At 33.8% G+C, this 22,702-nt stretch overlaps 2 protein-coding genes and 1 pseudogene across 6 annotated transcripts in view; 1 reads left to right on the forward strand and 2 right to left on the reverse strand.

Moving 5' to 3' along the window:
- The window catches only part of MLH1 (MUTL-homolog 1), a 23,925-nt gene extending 12,504 nt beyond the window's left edge, over nucleotides 1–11,421 (forward strand). For 3 of the 5 annotated variants that reach the window (XM_021432313.2, XM_021432312.2, XM_021432314.2), the window contains exons 13-17: nucleotides 6,025–6,190; nucleotides 6,952–7,113; nucleotides 8,098–8,272; nucleotides 10,072–10,235; nucleotides 10,993–11,421. In XM_021432313.2, the coding sequence (XP_021287988.1) occupies nucleotides 6,025–6,190; nucleotides 6,952–7,113; nucleotides 8,098–8,272; nucleotides 10,072–10,235; nucleotides 10,993–11,037 (712 nt within the window). In that variant the 3' untranslated portion in view covers nucleotides 11,038–11,421. The other 2 variants (XM_021432316.2, XM_021432315.1) reach the window with 2 other exon arrangements.
- A 6,345-nt stretch (nucleotides 11,422–17,766) lies between these two features.
- Nucleotides 17,767–19,043, reverse strand: LOC110419597 (Cytochrome P450 superfamily protein). Its single transcript, XM_089784117.1, has 3 exons — nucleotides 18,695–19,043; nucleotides 18,375–18,562; nucleotides 17,767–18,232 (listed from the first exon to the last, which is right to left on the reverse strand). The coding sequence occupies exons 1-3, from the start codon at nucleotides 18,840–18,842 to the stop codon at nucleotides 17,897–17,899; spliced, it is 672 nt and encodes a 223-aa protein (XP_089640243.1). The 5' UTR covers nucleotides 18,843–19,043; the 3' UTR covers nucleotides 17,767–17,896.
- A 104-nt stretch (nucleotides 19,044–19,147) lies between these two features.
- On the reverse strand, nucleotides 19,148–19,642 carry LOC149526971 (beta-amyrin 28-monooxygenase pseudogene; annotated as a pseudogene).
- Nucleotides 19,643–22,702: the final 3,060 nt, after the last annotated feature.

Below are 22,702 nucleotides of genomic sequence, written 5' to 3' on the forward strand. Positions count from 1 at the left end.
TACTTTATAAATCATAAAATATTAAAATTGGGAATTTAGGGCTTCAATGTAAAAAATAAAGCTTCTAAATAAAAGGGTCTTATTGTCTTTCTTTGAAAATTATCAGGGTCTTATTGTCTTTTTAGTGAAAATTTAACATAGTTGCCCTTATAGTAACAGTAGTAAAGCACAAGGTTTTATTTAGAAAAAAAAGAACCTCAGGGTGTTATGTGAGAAAAGTCATATCACAAGGGGTTTATATGGTGTTTACCCTTAAATTTATTACTTAAAATGCAGTACAGTGGGTAGAAAGCAAGGAGGTCCAGACTTTTTTGAAGAGACACTTTCAAACGCAACATTGCTATAACTCATAAGACATTCTAAATCACAATAAAGGGAAAACCATATTAACAATTAAAATCTACATCAAAAATTTTTCTTACAACTTGAGCAATCTTGTTGCAGAGCACTACTTAAATGAAAATCAGCAAAATGATAGTGGCATGAACACGCATGGGATTTAAAAATAAAATGAAAAGACTAATTCGCAGTTGAAATTTTCGTATTCAGGAGTATGAAAATGGGTTGAGAAGGGTATTAATGATGATTGAATCCCTATCTTTGAAGCAAGATTGCTAAAATGTGAAACTATATGGATTTTATGGAGTATTGGGTAGGAAATGGTAGTAAACCTTTTTCTTGAGAGCTTGCAATGGTTTGAAACAAAGATTACAAATCTAAACTGTACATATGTGTGCTTACATGTCATGCATAACTTGTTAAAAGGAACATGTTTTGGATACAAAGATTGAAGGAATTGAGGATACGCGTGTATATAGAACATTATAACCAACAGTCTCAAATAAAATCAGAAGGGGCATAATCTTTCAAATGTATAATCATCTAACAGGAAAGACAGAAGGTATTGTAAAACAAACAAGATAAAGGCAGACACCAGAAATTCCATTAAGTTTTTAGAAAAAGACTTGACTAGTTTTTGGCTCAAAGTGTCATCAGCATCCACAAGAAATCATTTTGCTTGTGCAAATCTTGAGTTATAACATCAAGGAAATGTTGTAGCACCAAGTCATTTAGTTGTACCATTTGTAGTACAAATTCAAGTTGAACAAAATCTCATCAGGTAACTATCTTACAGAAGACCATCATACTATTGAAACCTGCTGTTTAACTGTATCAATGAAGAAAAAAATTTGAAATTATGGTTGATGCCGTAATATAGGAAAAAGAGAAATAGAATGGTGAAAACAGTAAGCAATTATTACAAGGCAACTTACAATAATGCATGACAGGCATAATGAAACTTTGCATAAATAATATTACTATTTTTCGGGGCCAGGGTTGGGGAGGGAAGATAGAAGGCTCTCATCTGGTCAAACCTACTTGAAAATTCACCTCTTCATGGCATCCTCTGCAGGTTCTACCACAATAAATTAAATAGATTGATCGATCAAAACTTTTTTCTTTTCTCTTAAGTTGCAAAAGAGAACAATGCTAAACAGGGTAAAAAGATCAATAAATTAAATAAAGGTAAGATCTAGATGTGGCCTTTTAGACATATAAGTCAGCATTAATTTGGGCAAATCATCACACTCTGATAGAAGAGCTGCATGTATAAAGTTACTTTTTTCAGTCTATATGTCTGTGCCACATGAAGTCCCTGCATTAACCATGTAGCCTTTTGTATATAAACAAACACAATTTATCATGTATGTACAAGTTCCTAGGCTGTTTTTCATTTTAGATGCTGTCACTAACATTTTACGCGCTTTCCTTTTTAATAATAAATGAAGATAACAGTCTGCGAATAGTTGTTACTTTTTATCTTTTTTGGTCTTGTTATGGCATGACTAATATGTGGCACCATGTGATCATTTTTTTTCATGTTGATAGCAAAGACTATTGCCTTTACAAGGTTGATTTTTTCTGATTGAAAGTATGTCAAAGTTGGACTAACATTGTAATTTATGCATTAATAAGAGGAATTGATTATAAATATAGGAGATAATGAACTTTGAAGCCTTGTATGTAGACCTGTCAATATGGGCCGGCCCGGCCCAACCCGGCCCTAGCCCTTGTGGGCTGAAAAAATATGGGCCGGGCCGGGCCAGCCCATATTTTATATGGGCTACAAAATGTTCAACCCAGCCCACCCCTTGTTAGCCCATGGGCCGGGCCGGGCTAGCCCATTTTTTTCAAAAAAAAATTATTTCTACTACTCATCAATACAAGTATACAACTATACTATGATTTAGTCCATAAATTAAATAATAAAAACATATTACAAACAAATAAGCAAATACATTACATCAAATATAAATAAAATTTTAAATTTTCAATATTTAACACAATTACACAAACTACAATCCCATTAATATAACTACATAAATACATAATCAAATATTCATAAACTTCAAGACTAAGTAATGTTTTTCTCAATCTTCATCCTCAATCAAAACATTTGAGTCTTCTTTGGACAACAATGATGTCTCCAAGTCCTCGTCATTATCATCTAATATTCATTGTCATAAAAGAAATAGATATAATGAGTTTGAATTTTAACTAAAATTATTAATTTAACAAGATAAGATTAAAGACATTGAGATATATAAAATAAACAATACCATCGGCAGCTAAAGAAAAGCCATGCAACCAATTTTTCGTGCAAACAAGCATTTGAATATTTTCATGGCGGAGGGAACTTCTAAACTTGGTGAGAACATGACCACTGATACTAAAAGTAGACTCTGATGCTACTGTAGTAATCGGAATGCTCAATACATCTCGTGCCATAAACAGAAAGATCAGGAAACCGCTTAGCATTGTCCCTCCAATAATTAAGCACATCCAAGTCTTCAAACATTTCATAATCAAGCTTTGCCTCATCTAAATAAACATCCAACTCAGACTTTCCAGCAATAGAAATTGTTTCATTTTGAAACAGTTTGAACTCCTATAATTTTTAAATACATAGACAAAAAAAAATTATCAAAACATAAATAAAGTAACATAAATTCTCACGTAATAAGATTAAGGAAAGATACAAAACTTACACTAAAGATCTTTGATCCTTGGGTTTAGTTCCCCTTTCGACTTGCTTAGGCAAATTACTCATTGAGTGAGATGATGTACTTGATGCACATGTGTTGCTTGCATATTGTTCAAAGAGCTCGTACAACTTTGTCTTCACATTTTCTAACTTTCCATGACAAGTAGAAGCGTCAATCTTAGAATAGCAAAATTTTAAAAAATCAAGCTTCATCCTTGGGTCAAGAATAGCTCCAAATGCAAGCACTACGCTATAATCTTTCCAGTACTTGTCAAATTTCATTTTCCTCATTTGGGACATATCCTTGATAACCTCATCTCCATTATGCAAATTCTATTTAAAATCGATTCAATTTTCCAAACTTGCATGAAATACAAATTAGAAGTTGGATAAGATGAACCAGATATCAAGTTTGTAGTCTCATAAAAGGGCTCCAAGAATTCACAAATTATCATTGCTCTCCCCCATTCCTCATCAGATGGATTATATTTATAAGTTCTATCAACAAATTGGAGGCTAGCAAAAGCTTTTTGATATTTGATTGCACTTTCAAGCATCAAATATGTTGAATTCCATCTAGTTGACACGTCTAAACGCAACCCAACACTTGCATCAATACCAACGTGTTGAACACATTCTTGAAACTTTTTCATCCGCCCATCCGATGCCTTTACATATTTCACACTCTCCCTAATTTTAAACAATGCTTCATTGACTACTTTCAAGCCCTCTTGAACAATAAAATTTAATATATGAGCACAACAACGCACATGAAAAAATTCACCATCACAAATCAAGCTACTTTGCAAATGAAGATGACCTTTCAAGATAACTTGCATGTTATCATTAGCAGAAGCATTATCTAGAGTAAGAGAGAAAAACTTTTTTATCTATTCTCCATTCTTTCAAACAATCAAATACAGTGGCAGCTAATTCAACTCCAGTGTGTGGGGGAGGCATACGACAAAAGTTGAGTAACTTGCTACATAACTTCCAATTTTCATTGACAAAGTGAGCAGTCAAACAAATATAGCCCTCAGAAGTAGATGCTGTCCATACATCAGAAGTTAAACAAATTCTATTAGGTACCTTGGCCATGGCTTGTTTAAGTTTCTCTTTCTCTCTCAAATGAATTCTCTGAACATCAGATACAGCAGTGTTTCTAGAATGCATGACTACATCTGGATTTACATACTTAGCCCAAGCTCTAATCTTATCATATTCAACAAAAGCATAAGGCAAATCATGCTTAATTATGGCTTCAGCAAGCATGTCACGTGAAATTCTAGGATCAAATTTTCTAGCCTTTAATTTCCCTTCATAATCCATAAGCATTTGATGTGGATTAAAATATGAAATGAATTTACATGTTTCAATGTGACGACGCAAATGTGAAGTGCCATAACTAGAGCCACCAGGTTTAGGGCCAACCTTATACTCCGTTTTACAACCATTACAAGTTGCCCTTTCTACTCCATCTTGCTTTTTGCCTATTTTAGTGAAATAATTTCAAACATTTGAAGTTTCTTTTTTTACCCTCTTACTCAATTGTTCAGACTCGGATACATGGGATTGGGAGGGAATTTCATCTTTATTCAAAATGTTCACATCATCATCCAAATTTGTACAATTTTCAACTGATTGATCCATCATCGTCACCTTCAAATAATATAAACATAATTTATTAAAAATTTATGCACAAAAACAAACAACAATATTTATTGATTGAATTGATAAAACAAAACTTGAGTTCTACATCAAGCATGATTTCACGCAGCAACAATAACAAAATTCAGAACTCTTGCACAAAACATCTTAATTCAATGAAATAACTGTTAGTCTGTTACAAATGTCGATATATTCTTTACCATAAAACTTCCACATGTCCAGCAAGTCAGCAACACACACAAAAGTTGAAACAACTAAGAAAAAAAAAGAAAAACAGATCGGACTTACCGTGGTTGCCGAGGAAGCAGATCAAAAGAGGTGGGTCGAGTCACGACGGCCCGACTTGATTCCCCGCGCCCCCCTCCCACGAGTCCCGATTCCCCCCTGCCCCCTCCAGGCTCCCACAGTCCCACGAATCCCGATTCCCCCTTGCGCCCTGCCCGCCCCCCTCCGGCTCCCACGAGTCCTTTTGGGTGATTCCGATTCCCCCTGCGGCCTGCCCCCCCTCCCACAGTTGACAGTCCCACGAATCCCGTTCCCGGTTCCCCCTTCGGCCCTGCCCCCCTCCCACAGTCCCACGAGTCCCGATTCCCCCTGCGGCCCTGCCGCCCCCCTCCGGCTCCACGAGTCCTTGTGGGTGATTCCCGATTCCCCCCGCGCCCCCCACCCCCCCCTCCGGGCCCCCCCCCCCACTCAAGTGTCAAGTTCACATTCCCTAATTTTTGATCGATTTTGATGAAAAACCGGAGAAGGTGCGGGACCTGCGGCTGCGACAAATCGATCTCGATGTCGATGGGTGATGGCGACGATGGGGAGTGCTGATCTGCTAATCGGGATGATCGGATGCCGGATGGGGAGTGAGAAAGAACGCCAGTCCGGCGGCGACTCACCGTGAAAGATCGAAGAAAGCCAGAATTCCAGAAAGAAGAAAGGGAGTTGGGGAGTCGGGGAGTCGGGACTTGGGGAGTTGGGGAGTCGGGTAACCGGGCGGGTAGGACTTAGGAATTACCGAATTAGTTTAATTATTTTTTGACCCGCCGGGCTGGCCCGCACCAACCCGGGTCAGCCCTCGGGTCTAAACGGGCTAGCCCGTTTAGGCCCGGTTTTAATATGGGCTTAAATTTTTAAACCCGGCCCGTCCCATATTTTAAAAAAAATGGGCTGGCCCGATGGGCCAAGCCCATTTTGACAGGTCTACTTGTATGCTTGAGTTGGATTCACACCTTGCGTCCATTTGCTGAGTTCTCCTGGAAAGCAGATATTTTATTTTGTATTGTTTTTTGAAATTTCCTTTTTGTCTGCATTTGCAGCAAAGAACTTATGTACCAGCAAGTTCTTCGTCGATTTGCTCATTTTAATGCTATTCAACTAAGCGAATCAGCACCCCTGCAAGAGTTAATTATGTTGGCGCTGAAGGAGGAGGAGTTGGATCTAGAAGGCAATGAAAATGATGACCTCAAAATGAAGATTGCAGAAGTAACTTCATTTCTCCTTTCATGATTGATTGAAATTCTGTCTGAATTTTCCAGCATGATTGAGACTGATAAAAATAACTGTTGTCTTGATTGAACTGACTTAAATATAGCTAGTAATATATTTATACATAGCAGGTTGTATTATATGCTTTTCATTAATGTAAACAGTATAACTTGCCTTGTGGTTTAAAGGTTGTATAGCGTATAAATTGTCAAGCAGAACAATTTCATACTGTGTCAAGCCTGGTTTGGTTGTCCATATTGCTAGGTCCAGTGAGGGGGACTACTTTTAGGGAGAACCAGTTCAGTCTGAGGCCTAGCTTGTGTAATTGTCAGTTAGTCGGCCACCTGAGCTGTCTGAGTTTATAGAATTAATCAGAAAACAAATTTTCACATCTTAACTAATTCGAATCTTCAAAAAAAAAAATTCGAAAATCATTGCAAAATGCATTTTCTTTCCCTCCATCAGCAAACAACAGAAAGGATCATAGCAAAAGGAAAAAAGAGTAAGAGTGAAAAAGGAACAAAAATGCATAAAAATATATTTTCTTTTTTTGGTTCTTTCTTTTCCTTTCCTTTATTTTTTAATTTAAATGAAGATTGATGTGACTGGTTCTCATATTTCATTATGTGTTATTTGATTTCATTTAAGGCCATAAAGTTGCCTTTTAAGTACATAATACATTTGTTTTTGTAGCTTTCAACATGTGTGCCTTGCGACCCATTATGGTTGCTCTTATACAAACCGCTGATCTTCTGCAGATGAATACACAGCTGCTTAAGCAAAAAGCTGAAATGCTAGAGGAGTATTTCTGCATTTTTATTGATTCAGATGGGAATTTGTCTAGGCTTCCAATACTACTTGACCAGTACACTCCAGACATGGATCGTGTTCCTGAATTCTTACTATGTTTGGGCAACGATGTAAGTTCCAGTGTTTAATTACTGTAATTCTTGTTTCTATTGCCATGACATCTGGTAGTTGTTAGAGATTGTGAGCTTTTTGTGCTTAAAAGACTAAATTAGCTCTTCCTCACAAACTTATGTGAGATCTCACTTGAAGTTGAATTGTTGTGTTCATTTTGCACACATACTGCCAATAATTCAAAGAGTGAGAACAATGAAGTGGTAGTTTATGTGATATCACATTAAAGTCAATCTGATGACAACATTAGCAACATGGAGTTTGCATGTAAATGGATCCTGTTACTTCTGCTCTTTTTCTTGTTTCTCTCTCTCTCTCTCTCTCTGTATGTATATATATATATATATATATGTTCGATCTCACATAACTTTCCTTGTTTCTTTTTTTTTTTCTTCCCTCTCTCCTCCCCCTTTTCTGACCTTTTCAGATGCTTCATCAAGGCTCTATCTGTTGCTTTAATCTAGGGTTCATTTCTCTCCTTTGTCACCATCATCTGCATCATTGTCGGTGACATTGAGAACTTTGCTCCCCTTATTTTCTCTCTCTTATTCCTCCTTCCTTTCTTTTACCTTTCTTTTCCTCCTCCTGTCTAAACTTCACTTTCTCTTTCCCTTTTCTAATTCACTGCCATTGGCAGCCTCCCTCCTCCCCTTCTTTGCCTAGGCCCTTTTTCTTTCATTTTCTTTTTCTTTTTTGGCTATTGTTGTAATTGTGTTTGTAACAAGTCATGCTTGAAGCAATTGAAGGAATCACCATAGGTATGGATTAGAAAAATAAGTGAGAAAGTATATATATTAATTTACCAGGTAATTTCTACTGTTGTACAAGTGCTTCATTTTATCTATTTTACTAAGATGTATCTTGCTTTGTCAGTGGTGATAGCTGATATTACTTACATGTAAGTCTCAAAGTTTTAACATATAAACTTTTCATGGAATTAAATACTTGTTTGTACAAATTATGATTTCTTCTATTTACTGTAGGTTGATTGGGAAGATGAAAAAAATTGCTTCCAATCACTTGCAGCTGCTCTTGGGAATTTTTACGCCATGCATCCTCCTCTTTTGCCAAATCCATCAGGTGAAGGATTGGAATTTTATAGAAAGAGAAAACATGGGAAGAATCCTCAAGATGCAGGAAAGTCTTCTTGTGACATTGGTATGTCTGAATCTCATTGTGTATGTTTCCCTTGAAGATAAGCCTTTTTTTTGTGAGACTAGTAGAAAGCATGAGCCTGGCAATACTTGTAGCAGTAATAAGTAAATCAATTTTACTAGTGGAACTGCAGGCCAAGATAAAATGCAATGTTATAGGTTTTCCCTGCTACTGAGTGCTCTAAGGCCCATTTTAAGATGCACCAAATGCAGTTGTTGCCGGTTGGTATTTAATGCAGCCTAGAAATACTAAATCATAAATGAAAGTCACTACATTAAAGGCAAACCATTGCATTAAAATATTAGACTTAACTGATGTCCTTGGGCCACTAATTAGGAAACTCGTACTTTTAAGGAAATTTATTTGATTTGTGCTTGTTTTAGTGAAAGTTTGCTTTAAATGTGTCATAATTTTAACACAATTTCAAATTACATAAAATGTTGTAGATTAATTTCAAATTATTGCTGGTTGTGTTACTTCTATTCAAAATATATGGCATGGCTTTTTCTTCACTTCACCCAACTTGGGTAATCTTAACTTAAATTTTCACCTCTAGAAACATTTTTCTTTATCATTTTTGTTATTTAGTTAATCTTATCAGTAATTGAGGATGCTATTGACAGTGGGGCTATGTAAGGTTCTTGCGATCTAAGAAGAGTCGTGCTGCATAAATTTATATAATAGTTTTTCCGAGTACTTTGTTATCTAATTGTTTTCTAGTTTTGCTTCATGCCTTTTGCTTCAAAGACAGTTTTGAGGAGAGTAGAGTTCTATGTTCATATTAACTATCAGGTACTTACTAGGGGAAAAAGAGGTGATGGGAGGGGTAATGAAATGTTTGCTGGCTTTTGCTCAAATAACTGCCATACTTTAAAGACCTGGCAATTCGTGTGTTCGTGTCTTAATCGTGTCGATATGATTAAGACGCAAAACACAATAAGACTAAGCCCGAACACAGTACGAATAATTATTTGTGTCAGCATCTGAAAACATGTGCACGGATACGTTTAATAACCGTGTAACATCACATGACATGACTGACATGTTTATTAAATGTGTTAAGATTTTTTATACAATACGACACGATTAATCACAATTTTTTCATAACATGATAAATACGATTAACACATTTAACACATTTGACACGATTAAATTAAAATATTTACAATTAAATATAATTTTATTATTCAAATTTAAAATCAATAATATAAAAACAATGATAATAAAATAGTTGTTACATTATAATCCTTATGAAATTCAAAAAACCTTTTAAAATAATTGTTTAAAATTATTTAAGTAAGGCTAACATAGTATCTAAGTACTTATTTTAACGGGTTAATAAATGTCACATATACACGTTTAAACACGGTAACACAATGAACACAATAGCGTGTTTAAACGTGTTACTCGTGTCTGACACGGTTAAGACATGAAACGCGATAAGACTAAACTTAAACTTGTTTAACCCCGTGTCTTCTTGTGTCGTGTCCAAAATTGCCTTTCTTGCCTCAATCTGCAATTTTCAACTCATATGCACTATGTTACATAGCCTTTTCACATTACCTTGTACCTGTGTCTGACACTTCTTGGGCACTTAAAATTTATGTGGATGATGCTTAGATCCTCAAAATTAATGTAAAGAATTGCCAGCAACATGACATAACCCTGTTGAATGCATGCCCGTGTTTAACATCTGTCCGAGTACATATAACATAGCTATATTCCTTGTGCTGGAGAATGCTTTGGGAAATTTATATTTATGTTCCTTCAGTAATTGGCGTTGTTTGCTGTGGTGTTCACAGGGGATGATATTGAAATAGAGGATGAATTTGAGCACGAACTACTTTCAGAAGCAGAGACTGTATGGGGCCAGCGCGATTGGTCAATCCAACATGTGTTGTTTCCATCCATGAGACTCTTTCTAAAGCCTCCAACGTCAATGGCTGTTAATGGAACCTTTGTCAGGGTAGGCAGATTTTACTCTTCACAAGTGCTGATATAGGCAGAGTTTAGTCTTGGAGTTCCTTTCCTTCCATAGTTTGCTAGTCTTATTGGAACCATATGACTACTCCCATCAACATGTTATACATACTAATCCATAGCAAGTTTTTGTTTTTCTTTTTTTTTTTCAGTACAAATGATCTTGGGCCAGGAGGTAGGCAGTGGCCATCTCTCATCTAATAAATCCCATCTTGCCCATCTTAAGATTTAAACCCAAGATCTCCAAGATGGAGTCTCAATTTCTAACCATGTTTGGTCCAAACATAATTTCTCTTTTCTTATGTTTGTACGGACACCCATTGGGCCGTTGGTTACACGATGGGGCATAACCTCCTATCCTATAAAACCACCCTCCTTTCAAAGACTTGGGACTTTGAATTGAGACTTTTAAATTTAGAAGTCTGAAGTTATAACAGTTGGAGCATCCTCTTGAAGATGATAGACGTCCCATTGTGCATTTGACTTTTGTTTGGTATTACTCTTCTAGTTTGAATTAGTTTATTTGTACATGGTAGCATATATAATAATAAGACATGCTAGTAGAATTAATGATTAATATTGGTAGGACAAACCCAAAAAATTAATACTAATAGTAGAACTGCTGAACTTTCTTTCAGAAACTTGTTTTCATCTTCTCCTCCCACTGTTTTTTGGGTCAAGGGGCTCATATGTTGTTTTGTTGATCATGAAGTACACTAATCTGTGATCCTTGCCTTTTTCAGGTTGCTTCACTGGAGAAGCTCTACAAGATTTTTGAGCGATGCTAAACGATGAGATTGCCTTCAGATGATGTCAGAAAATTCACAGATGATGCTTATTATGTGAAGGTCTCCATTTTGCAGTAATTATGATATATATCGTTCTTGAGGTTGAGAACTGGTATGGGAAGTATTGCATGAAGGGCCATGTGTATATGCTATCTGTGAAAACCCCTGCCCAAACGCCAAAACTTAGGAGAAAAATGCCCCTTTCCTTATACCAATTACCTTTTGCCATGTTTAGCAAGATTGCATACTAGACTGAGACGTAAGCCACAGAGCATATGCTACCATCCGAAAGCCAACTGTTTGTTTATTATCCTTGCGACACCTACTGTGGAAGCTATATCTTAAAGGTTCTAGCCTTGAGAAGCTTTTGTATTTGAATAACAATTTTTCTGTCTATGGCCCAAGTAAATCGTAGATGAGCATTTGGTCGAATAGTTCAAAAGAGTTAGATTTAAATTCTTTCTTTCTTCTTGTTAAGAGTTGATTCATGTCAAGTCTAACATTTTAGCTTGGTGTTTGGGTCTCATTTTATAATTTCTGCGGGTGGGTTGGTAGTAGAGATAAATTAAGGGCTGTTTGAAGTGGGAAGTACCTGTTTAAATCCCCAACTATCTCCTGCAAATTCTATTTGGGTTTTTCGGGTACAAGAGGGAGTTGTATGCTTTCAATTTTGAAAATGTTGACCCCTCTTACTTTTAGGATATGTTTCCAATTCCTCCTTTTCAATTCTTGTACATAATTAAAATAGAAAACAAGGATTCCAAGGATAATTAAAATTGTCTTTTAGTACGTTTTGTGTCCTGTCAAGTGCTTTAAAAGAAGTAGGATGTTCAGATTTTACCAGGGATGGATCTTGAAAAGCTTATAAGTATGGGCATTGCACATTTTACCAGGTTAAATTTTGTAGGGAGAGGGTAATGGCCATTGGAGTATGTTTTAAACATGTGGGGAGTTAAATTTAATTAATCTTTTTTCGTTTCATTATGTTTGAGCACCCCCTATATTATACCTTACTAATCTAACATTACCAGGTTATGCTGAAAGCTCCATAAGAATTCATAAATTCTTTCAAAAAAAAAAATGTAAAGCTCAAAATAAAGAGGAGAGGTTCAGTAATTAAGCAAGAGAAACCTTGTACGGGTTGGGCTCTTAATGCTTTATTCATCAAGAGTAGGATGTGCCTGCAATACCTTCAAGACGTAGCTGACTGGAATACAACGACAAGGGAGGAACAATTAGGCTTACAGTTTGTCAATGGGGACAAGGCCAGCTATGACTGGGAATTCCAACTCAGGTGGGAGGCTTCCAGCTGCTGAAGTATTAGACTAAGCTAAAACCCTTCCTATTAGTCGCCTGCAGGCTTCAAATATCTTGCCCCTCCTTTTCCTGGATTTTCTTGCAGCATGCATTTCATTCTCGGCAACAGGCTCGCAATGGTCAAATAGTTTGTAGTATCCACTTGGAACAGAGGTCGATCTCCTCATGGAAAATGCCCTCCTCACTGCATTCTCAAGTGCTGAATTCTGTTTCTCAGCTCTCAGGGCAAGAGTGGAAGCAAATGAAACTGAACGACTCCTGCTCAAAATCACCCCAAACATCTCCCCTTCTTCGTCATGTTCTGGACTCCCTGCTTGGGGTGATTGAACCGGACTGTATAGCTTTGGGAAGTCCATCCATCTTGTGTCGAGAGCTTTGCCTTGTCTCATCTCTGAATATTTGAAACAAAAAGTTTTCAAGGAAAAGGAACGAAAGTTCAGAGTTATGGACTTCACGCATTTGCTGACATGAAAATGGAAACTTGGAACCTTGTTTTCTCACTTGAGTCTACTTTCTTTTAGTGGCAGGTTTGGTTAGGCCACCAAGAATCAATAATTGTCCACGGTGATTAATTGATTTCACATTTCAGTTGTAAAAATTTTGTCTACCTTGGTTTTTGGGGACAAATTGCTTGTTGAAGTAATGTCAAGACATTGTCAAAATCATCTCATTTCAACATGGAATCAAATTTTTCATTGGGTTGAATGCAAGTAAATGAAAAGTTATATGTATGTAAAGAGAGACATTGAGGCCCAAAGGGGTGGATTGAAAATCCTTTCACATGGTGTGGGGTAGGACTGCGGGGGGCTCAATCCATCGTGGTTCACGAATGCAAGCATATGTCTAAACAAATGTGGACACATTATCTGCTGGACATATTTAAAGCAAAAAAATTTTTTGTGAATGGATATATTTGTTCAAATAGTTATATCCATTTAAAAAATTATTTTTGTTCAAATAAATATATTTGTTTAAATGGTTATGGTCATTCAAAATATTATATTTGTAAAAAAAATATATATTTGTCTATAAATAAGACTCTTTGGTTTTCTGGAATGATATAAAAACAATTTGTAACCAATTTCTCTTCCTTCTCCAAATACTCTTCGTTGTTTTTATGTTATTTTATCATAGAAAAGATCTATACGAGTTTGATAATGTTGTCATATATTGATGAGTGTTTAGTGAATTGATTTTGTTAATGTAAAACGCAATCAGTTATTGGGTTTCAATGTATTCTCGAGGTTTGCCGCTTATAAGCATTTTGCGCCCCAACAAGATGGATAAAATTTTTTTAAAAAATGGTATTGGTGCACACTTTGAAGCTTTTCCCTAATATTTTTGGTTTTAAAGTAACAATCTTAGTGTCTGTTTGGCTTGGTTTATATTTAGCTTATCTACGGTTTAAAAATAAAAGTTGGGTTAAATAGAATTTCGTAAAAAGATATTAAAAAAAGTAATTTTTTTAAAAAAATAAAATCTAAAAAAAAACTTAAAAAAAGACTCCAATTACGAGCTTTCTCTTCTCTTATTTTTTAAAACATAGGCGAAGAGCTATTTTTTCCAAAAAAATCATCTCTCTCAAATAATACTCCTCTCTCCCTATCGATCTCCGTCTCCTCTCTTCCTTTCAAAAAATCATCATTCTAAGTTTTTTTTTTGTTCTTACAAAAATTAAGAAAAAAGAAGATTTAAAATTAAAAACTGCATTCAAGTATTATTTCTTTTGTTTCTTTCTATTTTCTTTTTCATTTTATTTTCTATCTTTTTTGTGGACTTTGAAAACTCTCTTTATTGGTTGATATTTCTTAATTTATTATTTGATATGACAATTATTTGATGTTTATTTATTCTTAACTTCTTTATGGTGTAAATAATATTTGATAATTATGATTGAAATAATTAATTAAATAGGTCAATGGTTGTTGACATAAATTAGATAAGAATTGAAATAATATTTGTTGATTATGGTTGTTGAGATAATATTGTTCATCGAAGTGAACTTTGTTGATAAGGACATTAGTGATTTTCTTGAATTATTACTACCACCCTAGACTTTTCTTCTTCTTTTATGAGTTCTCCTCCATTGTTAAGGTTAAAGGTTTTGGTAGTCGACTCACTGTTTTCTATCATACTTATTTTTTTTATTTGATTTAATTTTTCTCTTGATTTTATTTATTTATTATTATTCAATAAAAAATTATTTATAGATTATATGTTACTTATAAATTATTTATTGAACTCTTTTTTTTATAATTTATTATCAATTATAAACTTTATGTTATATAAAAATATTTTTTATATTTTCAAAAATTTATTTTAAATAGATAAAAAATAAAGTTAATTTTTTTTATTTTGAACAAAGAAATTCTTGATTAATAAAAAGTTATTTATTAAATACCCTTTATGGTAATTTTAACTAAAGTTAGAGTTTATATAAATTGTTTTACCAAAGAACTTATCTATAAAAAAGAGCTTATAAAAAGTAAATTTACTAAATAACTTAAATTTAATTTTAAAAGCTATTATTTTTTATAAGAGCTTTATAATAGGTTTTCAGTTAAAAAAAAGCTAAGCCAAACATGCTCTTAGGGTTTTATTTCTGTTCAATAATGTCTATTGTAAGTGGAATGTTAAGGGAATTCACTTTAATTTTTTTAAAGCGGACTGGTTTGATGACGACAAAGAAAATGACAAAATGATTTTCATCAAATTACCAATAAGTTTTTTGCCTTTCTCGAATTTATTTGCATCAATTGCTTGTATTCTTAGTTGTTACATATTTAATAGAGTTGTGAGATTACAACCATGTGTCTAATAACTCTAAGAAGATCAACATACTTTTTTTTCAAAAAAAAAAACTATAAGATGAACATGGTTGAAGCTATAATTGTGCCATAACCTTCCTCCATCATGAAAAGATTTTAAAAGAAATTTGAAACACAAGAAAAAGAATAACTCCTAAGCGTTGACTAATCATCTTTGAATTGAAGAGGAATATAAGAAACAAGAATGTAGCCAAAGTATATGCTATGAAGAAAGAACATGCCATTAAACATAAAAAGAAATTCAAATAGAATGCCAAAAGTTCAAAATTTCAAAGGAAAAGAACGATGCATGCTTTCATTGAGGAAAGTCAAGACATTTCAAGAAAGAATGTCGATTGTTAGAATAAGAAAAATGCTTCTTCAAGTGTTGATTTGACTAAAAATTTTGTGGCCATGATTTTTGAAATTATTGTGCTTGAGGATAATGATGCTAGGTGGATTGGTTCAGGAGCAATAAAGCATGTGTAACAAAACTATACAAAAAAAAAGTTAATTTAACCCTTATGCTTTTATTGTATTCAATTAAATCTCTATACTTTTATTTTGAGTCAAATAAGCCTTTATCATTAGTTGTTAACTGACCATTGTTATTCAATGTTACAATTGTTAATATATGTTGGAACATAGAATTAGAAAATCAAGAAATGGATTCAAGACGCATAACAATGCCACTTTTTTAAGGTTTTATTTGCCTCCATTTATAGTGTGTAAAAAAATTACCGACGTATAAACCTTAAAGATATAATGAAGTATATACAGTATTCTGCACTGACGAAATCAATCCATTGAGTGTTCATCGGGATATGACAAGATTATCAAACTTCTATAAAGGTTTTTTTGCAACAAAAAACTATAAAAGCAATCTAAGAAGAATTTGAAGAAAGTGGAGAGAATTTTTTTTTCAATTAGGAGAGGGGGATTCAAACCTTACTTTTTAAGTAAGAAGATTATGCACTAACCTTGAGCCAAATGCTCAGATGCAAGAAAGTAGAGAGAATTATTGCTAATTATTTCTCTTTTTTCTTTTTCCATACATCTTTAACCAGAGAGACAAAGATGCCTCTTCCAAATAGATGCAACTATCTATTTTCAATAGACACAATTGTTTATTTTCTAATAAACATAATTATTTGTTTTCAAACATAATTGTTTGAATAAACTTAATTGTTTGAACAAATATAACTCTTGAACAATCATAATTTTCAAAGAACTTTCTTTTTTTCTTCCTTTCATTCTTCCATTATTATTGTTGAAAATGTTCAACAATTTAATGTCATGTGCCAATGATGTGGTATATTGAAGGATGACACCATCGTGTGACAGATGACATGGCTAAAGATGTTGCTGACTGGATTTTTTGGCAGTTGACATGACTTTTTCCCTTTTGTTCAATCACATGTCTTAAAATTATTGGTTCATATTTTTAGAACAAAAAAAAAATTAAAATAACCCAATCTTATGAAAATTGCTTGAATATCTTTTTCAATAGAGAATGGTGAATCCTTTATTGAGCATCTAATATAATTTATTTAGCATGTATATAACCCAATGCACTCGAGTATAGCCTTTAAATTCAGCATTAACTGTTGACAACATTAATGTCATGTAGATATTAAATATAACATACTGATCTATCAAGCCTAAGGGCAATTAATAAATTGTAATAGAGCTCCTTTTAATTATTGATGACAAGCTTATATAGTGCTTTTTAAATAGATCTTGCTGAATGTATGTATCTCGTACACTACGTACATTTATTTGTTTTAAAGTCACTGCCTCATTGGTGGAGTTAAAATATTTTATCTTTTTAGATAGGGGCATAACAATATAGGCTTTAAACATTTTTATCACATTTAGCCTAGATTAATTTTGGCAAATAAGGAATTGAAGAACTATAACTCCCCACTTAATAGCTCGTCAACTATTAAATTAGTTTTTCTATAATGTTATCAAATAATTTATGATTATATCAAGTATGATTTTCTCTCTCCTCACCTTTTCACTCTTGTCCAACAAGTCAATTAAGTATGTTATACACAAAATATATATATATATATATAATTAAATTCGTGAAATGGGGACAGAGTATTTTACCACCAAGCCTCTTGATGAGAAAGTAAAAAGTCTATAAGAAAGATCTATTTGACTTGGACTGGAAATAAAATCCATTCCCACCTCTTGAGAGAAAGAACAGGTTTGATGTTAGACATAAGGTTTAATATGAAAAAAAAAATTAATCTTAGTGTGTTATGTGAAAAAATATCATACTACAAGAGTTTATGTGGAGTTTATTTTTTATTTATAACATATTTGATATAATCATAAATTATTTGATAACATTATAGGAAAACTAATCTAATAGTTGATGAGAGATTAAGCAGAGAGTTATAGTTATTCAGTTCCTTATCTATCAAAATTAATACCAGTAATTTATTTAGGTTGATATAAAAATGTTATATAATAAAATTTTAACAACTTCTTGTCAATGAGGAAAGGGTGTTGCTATTGGAAGCCTTTTGCAAATCTAATTAAGCTTGGGGCATAAGATTAGACTAAAGAATATATCAATTATACAAACGACTGAAATAAGATGACAGTTCAACTTATTTTAAGAACTTATCGAACCATGCGAAGATATGGAAATTGCATGCTTATAGAGAATGGGGGAGACACCAAAGTTTAATTTATTCTATTTAATGCGTTGGCCTTGATGCTCATGCGGTTCGGAGCTTGATGGGTAGACCCTCCTCTGGAATGGGTGAAGGAATGTAGGAAATCTTGCTCATTGGGATTCGTTTCGCGTCGCTCCTCCGCCTCCCCCGCCGCCGCGCGCGCTGCCCTCTCCATTTGAATTTGGTGACCAGGTAGTGAATGAAAGTGAGGATTTCCAGTCGTGCATACTCCTTCCCAGGGCACATACGAGGACCTCCACCAAATGGAACAAATGTGTAGGGTGCAGGACCATTTCCTTCAAACCTTGAAGGATCAAACTTCTCTGGATCTGGGAAGTAGCTGGGATTCTTGTTTGTTGAATGGACAGTCCAGAAGGCCTGAAGCAAATGAAGAAAACAAATAAGGGTATGGGAAAGTACTGACCAGTAGATGGCTAGATAGGAAGGATAGATTCTTTAAAACTACAAAAAAAATTGTTAATGACATGCTGATTTTGCAATGGAAACATAGAGTCCTTACCTTCCATCCCTTTGGAATCGTATAACCTGCATAAGTAAAGTCGGTGATGGCCTCTCTAAAAGCTCCATTAGCAGGGGGTGCCAGCCTCATTGCTTCGCATGCCACGCACCAAGTGTACTTCATCTTCTGAATATCTTCCCATCTCAATGGTTCTTCAGGGCCTTTGGACCTTAAAATATCCATTTGTTCTGCAATTAAGCCAACAAGACGAAACATTAATTAATTGCCCGAATAGAAATTTTAAATATATTAGTAAATGGTAGGAGTCCACGAGCCTCCTGGTGCAAAAATCCAAAATAGTGACCGACTAATTTACATACCTTCCAACACCCTGTTATATACGTCGGGATAGTCAGAAAGATAGCTAATGGTGAAGGTGATTGCGGTGCTTGTTGTGTCATGGCTTGCGATAAAGAAGCCTACAATCTTGTTGCCGATCTCTATCTCAGTCATACCGTCCATCAGCATGTTGTCCACCAAGTCCGAAGCAACCGTTCTACCTTTCTCCAACAGCTCGTTTTTCTTCTTGGTAATGAGGGCTAAAAGCTCTTGGCGAATCACTCTGCCTGCTTTCACGGCGCGATTGAATGTTGTTCCCGGAAGATCAATAGGCACGGATACGAGACCAGCAGTGGCAATAGAAAAAGGCTTGGAAAATTTTTTCTATTCTTCCCGATCTGGAACACTCATGAATAGACGACAGGCGAGTGTGAAGGTGTACTTCTTGGAAAGCGGGAAAACTTGGACTTGATTATAGGGGGACCAATGTTGGTCTAGGTGCTCCTTTGCCATGCTATCCATGACCGGTACGTAATGTTGAAGCGACTCTGGCTTGAGCAAAGAAGGCAGGTAGGCCCGAAGTTTGGTGGTTCTTCTGCGGAGGAATTATCAACACTGGATGGATCCAGAAAAGCTTTCTTCATGGGACGCGGCCACCAGGAGGTAACATATTTGTTTTGGCCAGAGAAGAGGAACTTGTTGCCAGCAGCACCGCAAAAGACAGCCATGTCCTCTCCGAGCAATGATGTACGGAACACATCGGATGAATATTTGGTAGTTCTGTCAGTCACGAATTTCTCAGGAGTTCCCCATCTCGAAGCCAGCACATAGTCCAAGGTTTCGCCAATGTATGGGAGACCCTTCCTACCCGGAGGCAGCTTGGTGGTGGCGGCCCTGGATTTGTACTTGTAAACCAAGTAGATGACACCAACAGACACGTACAAAACTACAAAGTGGACTAAGTATGGCATCAAAAAAGCAATGTCCATGCCTGCTTAATTAATCTTTCCCCCTACCTTTGCTACTTCAATTAACAAAGGTGTAATTACACACTGGAGTGGCGCCCGAGCCCAGGATCATCTACAAACTATAAGAAGCAACTAATGGATATGCATCTCATCTGGTTACCATATTTATAGTAAGTAAGTATAACAAAGGAAAATTTGATCAGCTTTAAAATTTTTACAAAGTTGGCAAAACGCACTGTTTGATTCCAAATTTTAACAGCTAACAAATATTTGCAACTTGTTCTGCTTTAGAATTTTATCTCATGTCCTGACACGAGATTCATGATTTAGACTTTATTTCTTTATTTCTGTTGGATCCTTTTTCCTTTTACTTATTTTAATAATAATTAGGGTATGGAATTCAAAAGCACACTTTGTCTTGGTTTATGACAACGTGCATCAGGCAGCAAGTTGTGCACATCAACAAATCAAAATGAGTTTCATTGTCTCGTTTTCACAACTCTATGGTCAAAAAGGTGTAGGTGGTTGCGAGGACAGTTAAAACTCAAAAACACGTTTGAACTGTTTGCAGTCAAGTCTTGACTCTTTACTCTTAAAGAGTAAATAAGTTGTTAAAATTTGACAAATTGGGCAGAACATTGTTTGATTCCAAAATTTAACAGCTGTTAACAAAGTTTTGCAACTCGTTGTTCATTAGAATTTTATCTCATGTCCTGACATGAGATATTCGATTTAGAAGTGATAAATGTGCTTGATTTTATATTTTTATTTCTATTCACTACAACAAATTTGATTTAAAGATAATACATTTTTAAAATGTGCTATTAAAAATATTTTTAATAACACTCTTTTTCATACTTTTTACAACATTTTATAGATTTGACTTTACAATATAAATTTTTATATGCATTATGAATAAAATATAATTATAGAAATTGCATATATTAGAAAAAGTTGCAGTTTTTTATATTAATACTAAATGTGAAAAAAAAAGGGTAAAACTAAAAGTTTAAACAACTACACCTTTTAAGATTTCACTGCACAAAAAAGGAAATATGTTACCTAAACAAATGTGATTAAAACTCAATTTTGTTGTAGTGATTGAATTTTTTTCATTTCGCTTATTTTAATAATAATTAGTATGGTCAATTTGCACGCTAATGCATTATTAATATATTTTTATTATATTTATGGGAATTATAATAATAATAACTAGCGGAAGACATACGCTATACAGCAAATTTATAACATTTTATAAATAATTTTCAACAAAAGTGGTATTTTTTTACCAAATATATTGGATTTGCAAACTTTTATAAATAGTTGGTGTTAATATTTGTGACTAGATGGTAAAAAATTGTGAAATTAAAGTCAAATAAACATAAGATTTTTGAAAGTTGTTTCGGAGTGTGTTATAACGAAAGTAGCTTAATTTCAAAGGAGTTGAAGAAAAAAAGGAAGGAAAGGAAAGGAACAACAAAAAATTTTGTAATGTGTTAGGGGCATGCTTGCATGGGAAAGTAATACTTGCAATCGATGCTTCTGTAATGGTTGCATAAATGTGCATTCAATAACAAAATTACTATAATTTGTTATATTGTTATAACAGAATGATTAATTCGAAAATATTATTGGCTATTGTACATAATGTAAATTCGTCATTATCATTTTTAAGTGTTGCATACATTGTTCAAAGATAGAACATATAACAATATATTCGTTATTGTACCTGTGATAACGTGTGAGTCTATAAACTCAATTGTTAGATATAAAAAGAGTTATTATCAATATTTGTTGTTTAAGTGCGATTAACCACCTAAATGAATATATTTTCTCTAATAAGGTATTAGGCTTAACATAGATTTATTAAAAAGAATAAGTTTTGATTTACGAAATAGATTAGGTTTAGGAGTATAGGTATGTGTGAGGAATGTATTAGGACACCATTACAACGCCCAACACCAAATTAATGACGTGTTATATTTTTATGATCTAAACTTATTACAACCAATTCTATTTTATTATTTGTTTATTTTATTATTTTTGTGTTTTGTAATAATTTTTAAGAATTATGGTAAAATAAACAATCATAACTATCTAATTTTATAACCAAAATGTTATTTATTTTATTATATAATTTTTATATAATTTTATTCATGAGAATTTTAAATCAACATTATTTACATTTTAATTTCCTTCATAATTCTTTTTTTCTTTTTCTATTTCCTATTCTAAAAAAATCTTAATGTAACATAATTGCGACTTAAACATTTTATTTTATTTTCCTCTATATATTTTTACTAATACCAAGAATAAATAAATAAAAATAGTACAAGAAAAAAAGTAACTTATAAACAAAATAAATAAAAGAATTCGTAAAAGAACAAGCCCACACTTGGTGAATACGCTAGTAATTAAATCAAACATGCCTAGTCAAAACTAGCCTGCAGTAGTTAACCTAGGACCTAAAAGACACTGTTTAGAGATGGCAATAAGTATCCTACCCGTGAGTATCCAATCTGGTTATACACTCGTCTCGAAATCAGTATCATCCTTTTGATACTCAATACCTGAACCCAAATAAATATGTGTAAAACATATTGTAAGTTTTTAAGAGGATTGAAACTTGACTATGCTTTTGGACAACCAATAGTTTTACCACTTTAACCAAATTCATTTTTTGGTACTATATTAAAAAGAATTATGTTTATTTTTCCCAATTAATTAAAGATATATACATATATATATATATATATATATATATTTGTGTGTCTCTAACTCTAAATGGATATTTAACAAATTCAGATATTTGACGAGTAGTTTTAGGATATTAGGGTATGGGTTCAAGTAATATTTTAAAATTTTATTTGGTTAATTATAAGATTGAGGTACCTTATAATTTAATAGGGTTTGGGTATCTTACATGTTGACATCTGTAACACTCTTTCTGCAGTAATTAAAATGAGGTTGGTTTTGATCTGGTGCTCATGCTCGTCCTTTCCTTCCATATGGTGTCATTTTTCCAAGGAATAAAAACCTCCTTTTAATAAATCCTAGGTTATTTTCTTAACTTTGTTTTTC

The sequence above is a fragment of the Theobroma umbraticum genome, unplaced genomic scaffold, assembly GCF_002168275.2.
Source record: "Theobroma umbraticum cultivar Fairchild unplaced genomic scaffold, ASM216827v3 scaffold_67.0, whole genome shotgun sequence".
NCBI lineage: Eukaryota > Viridiplantae > Streptophyta > Magnoliopsida > Malvales > Malvaceae > Theobroma > Theobroma umbraticum.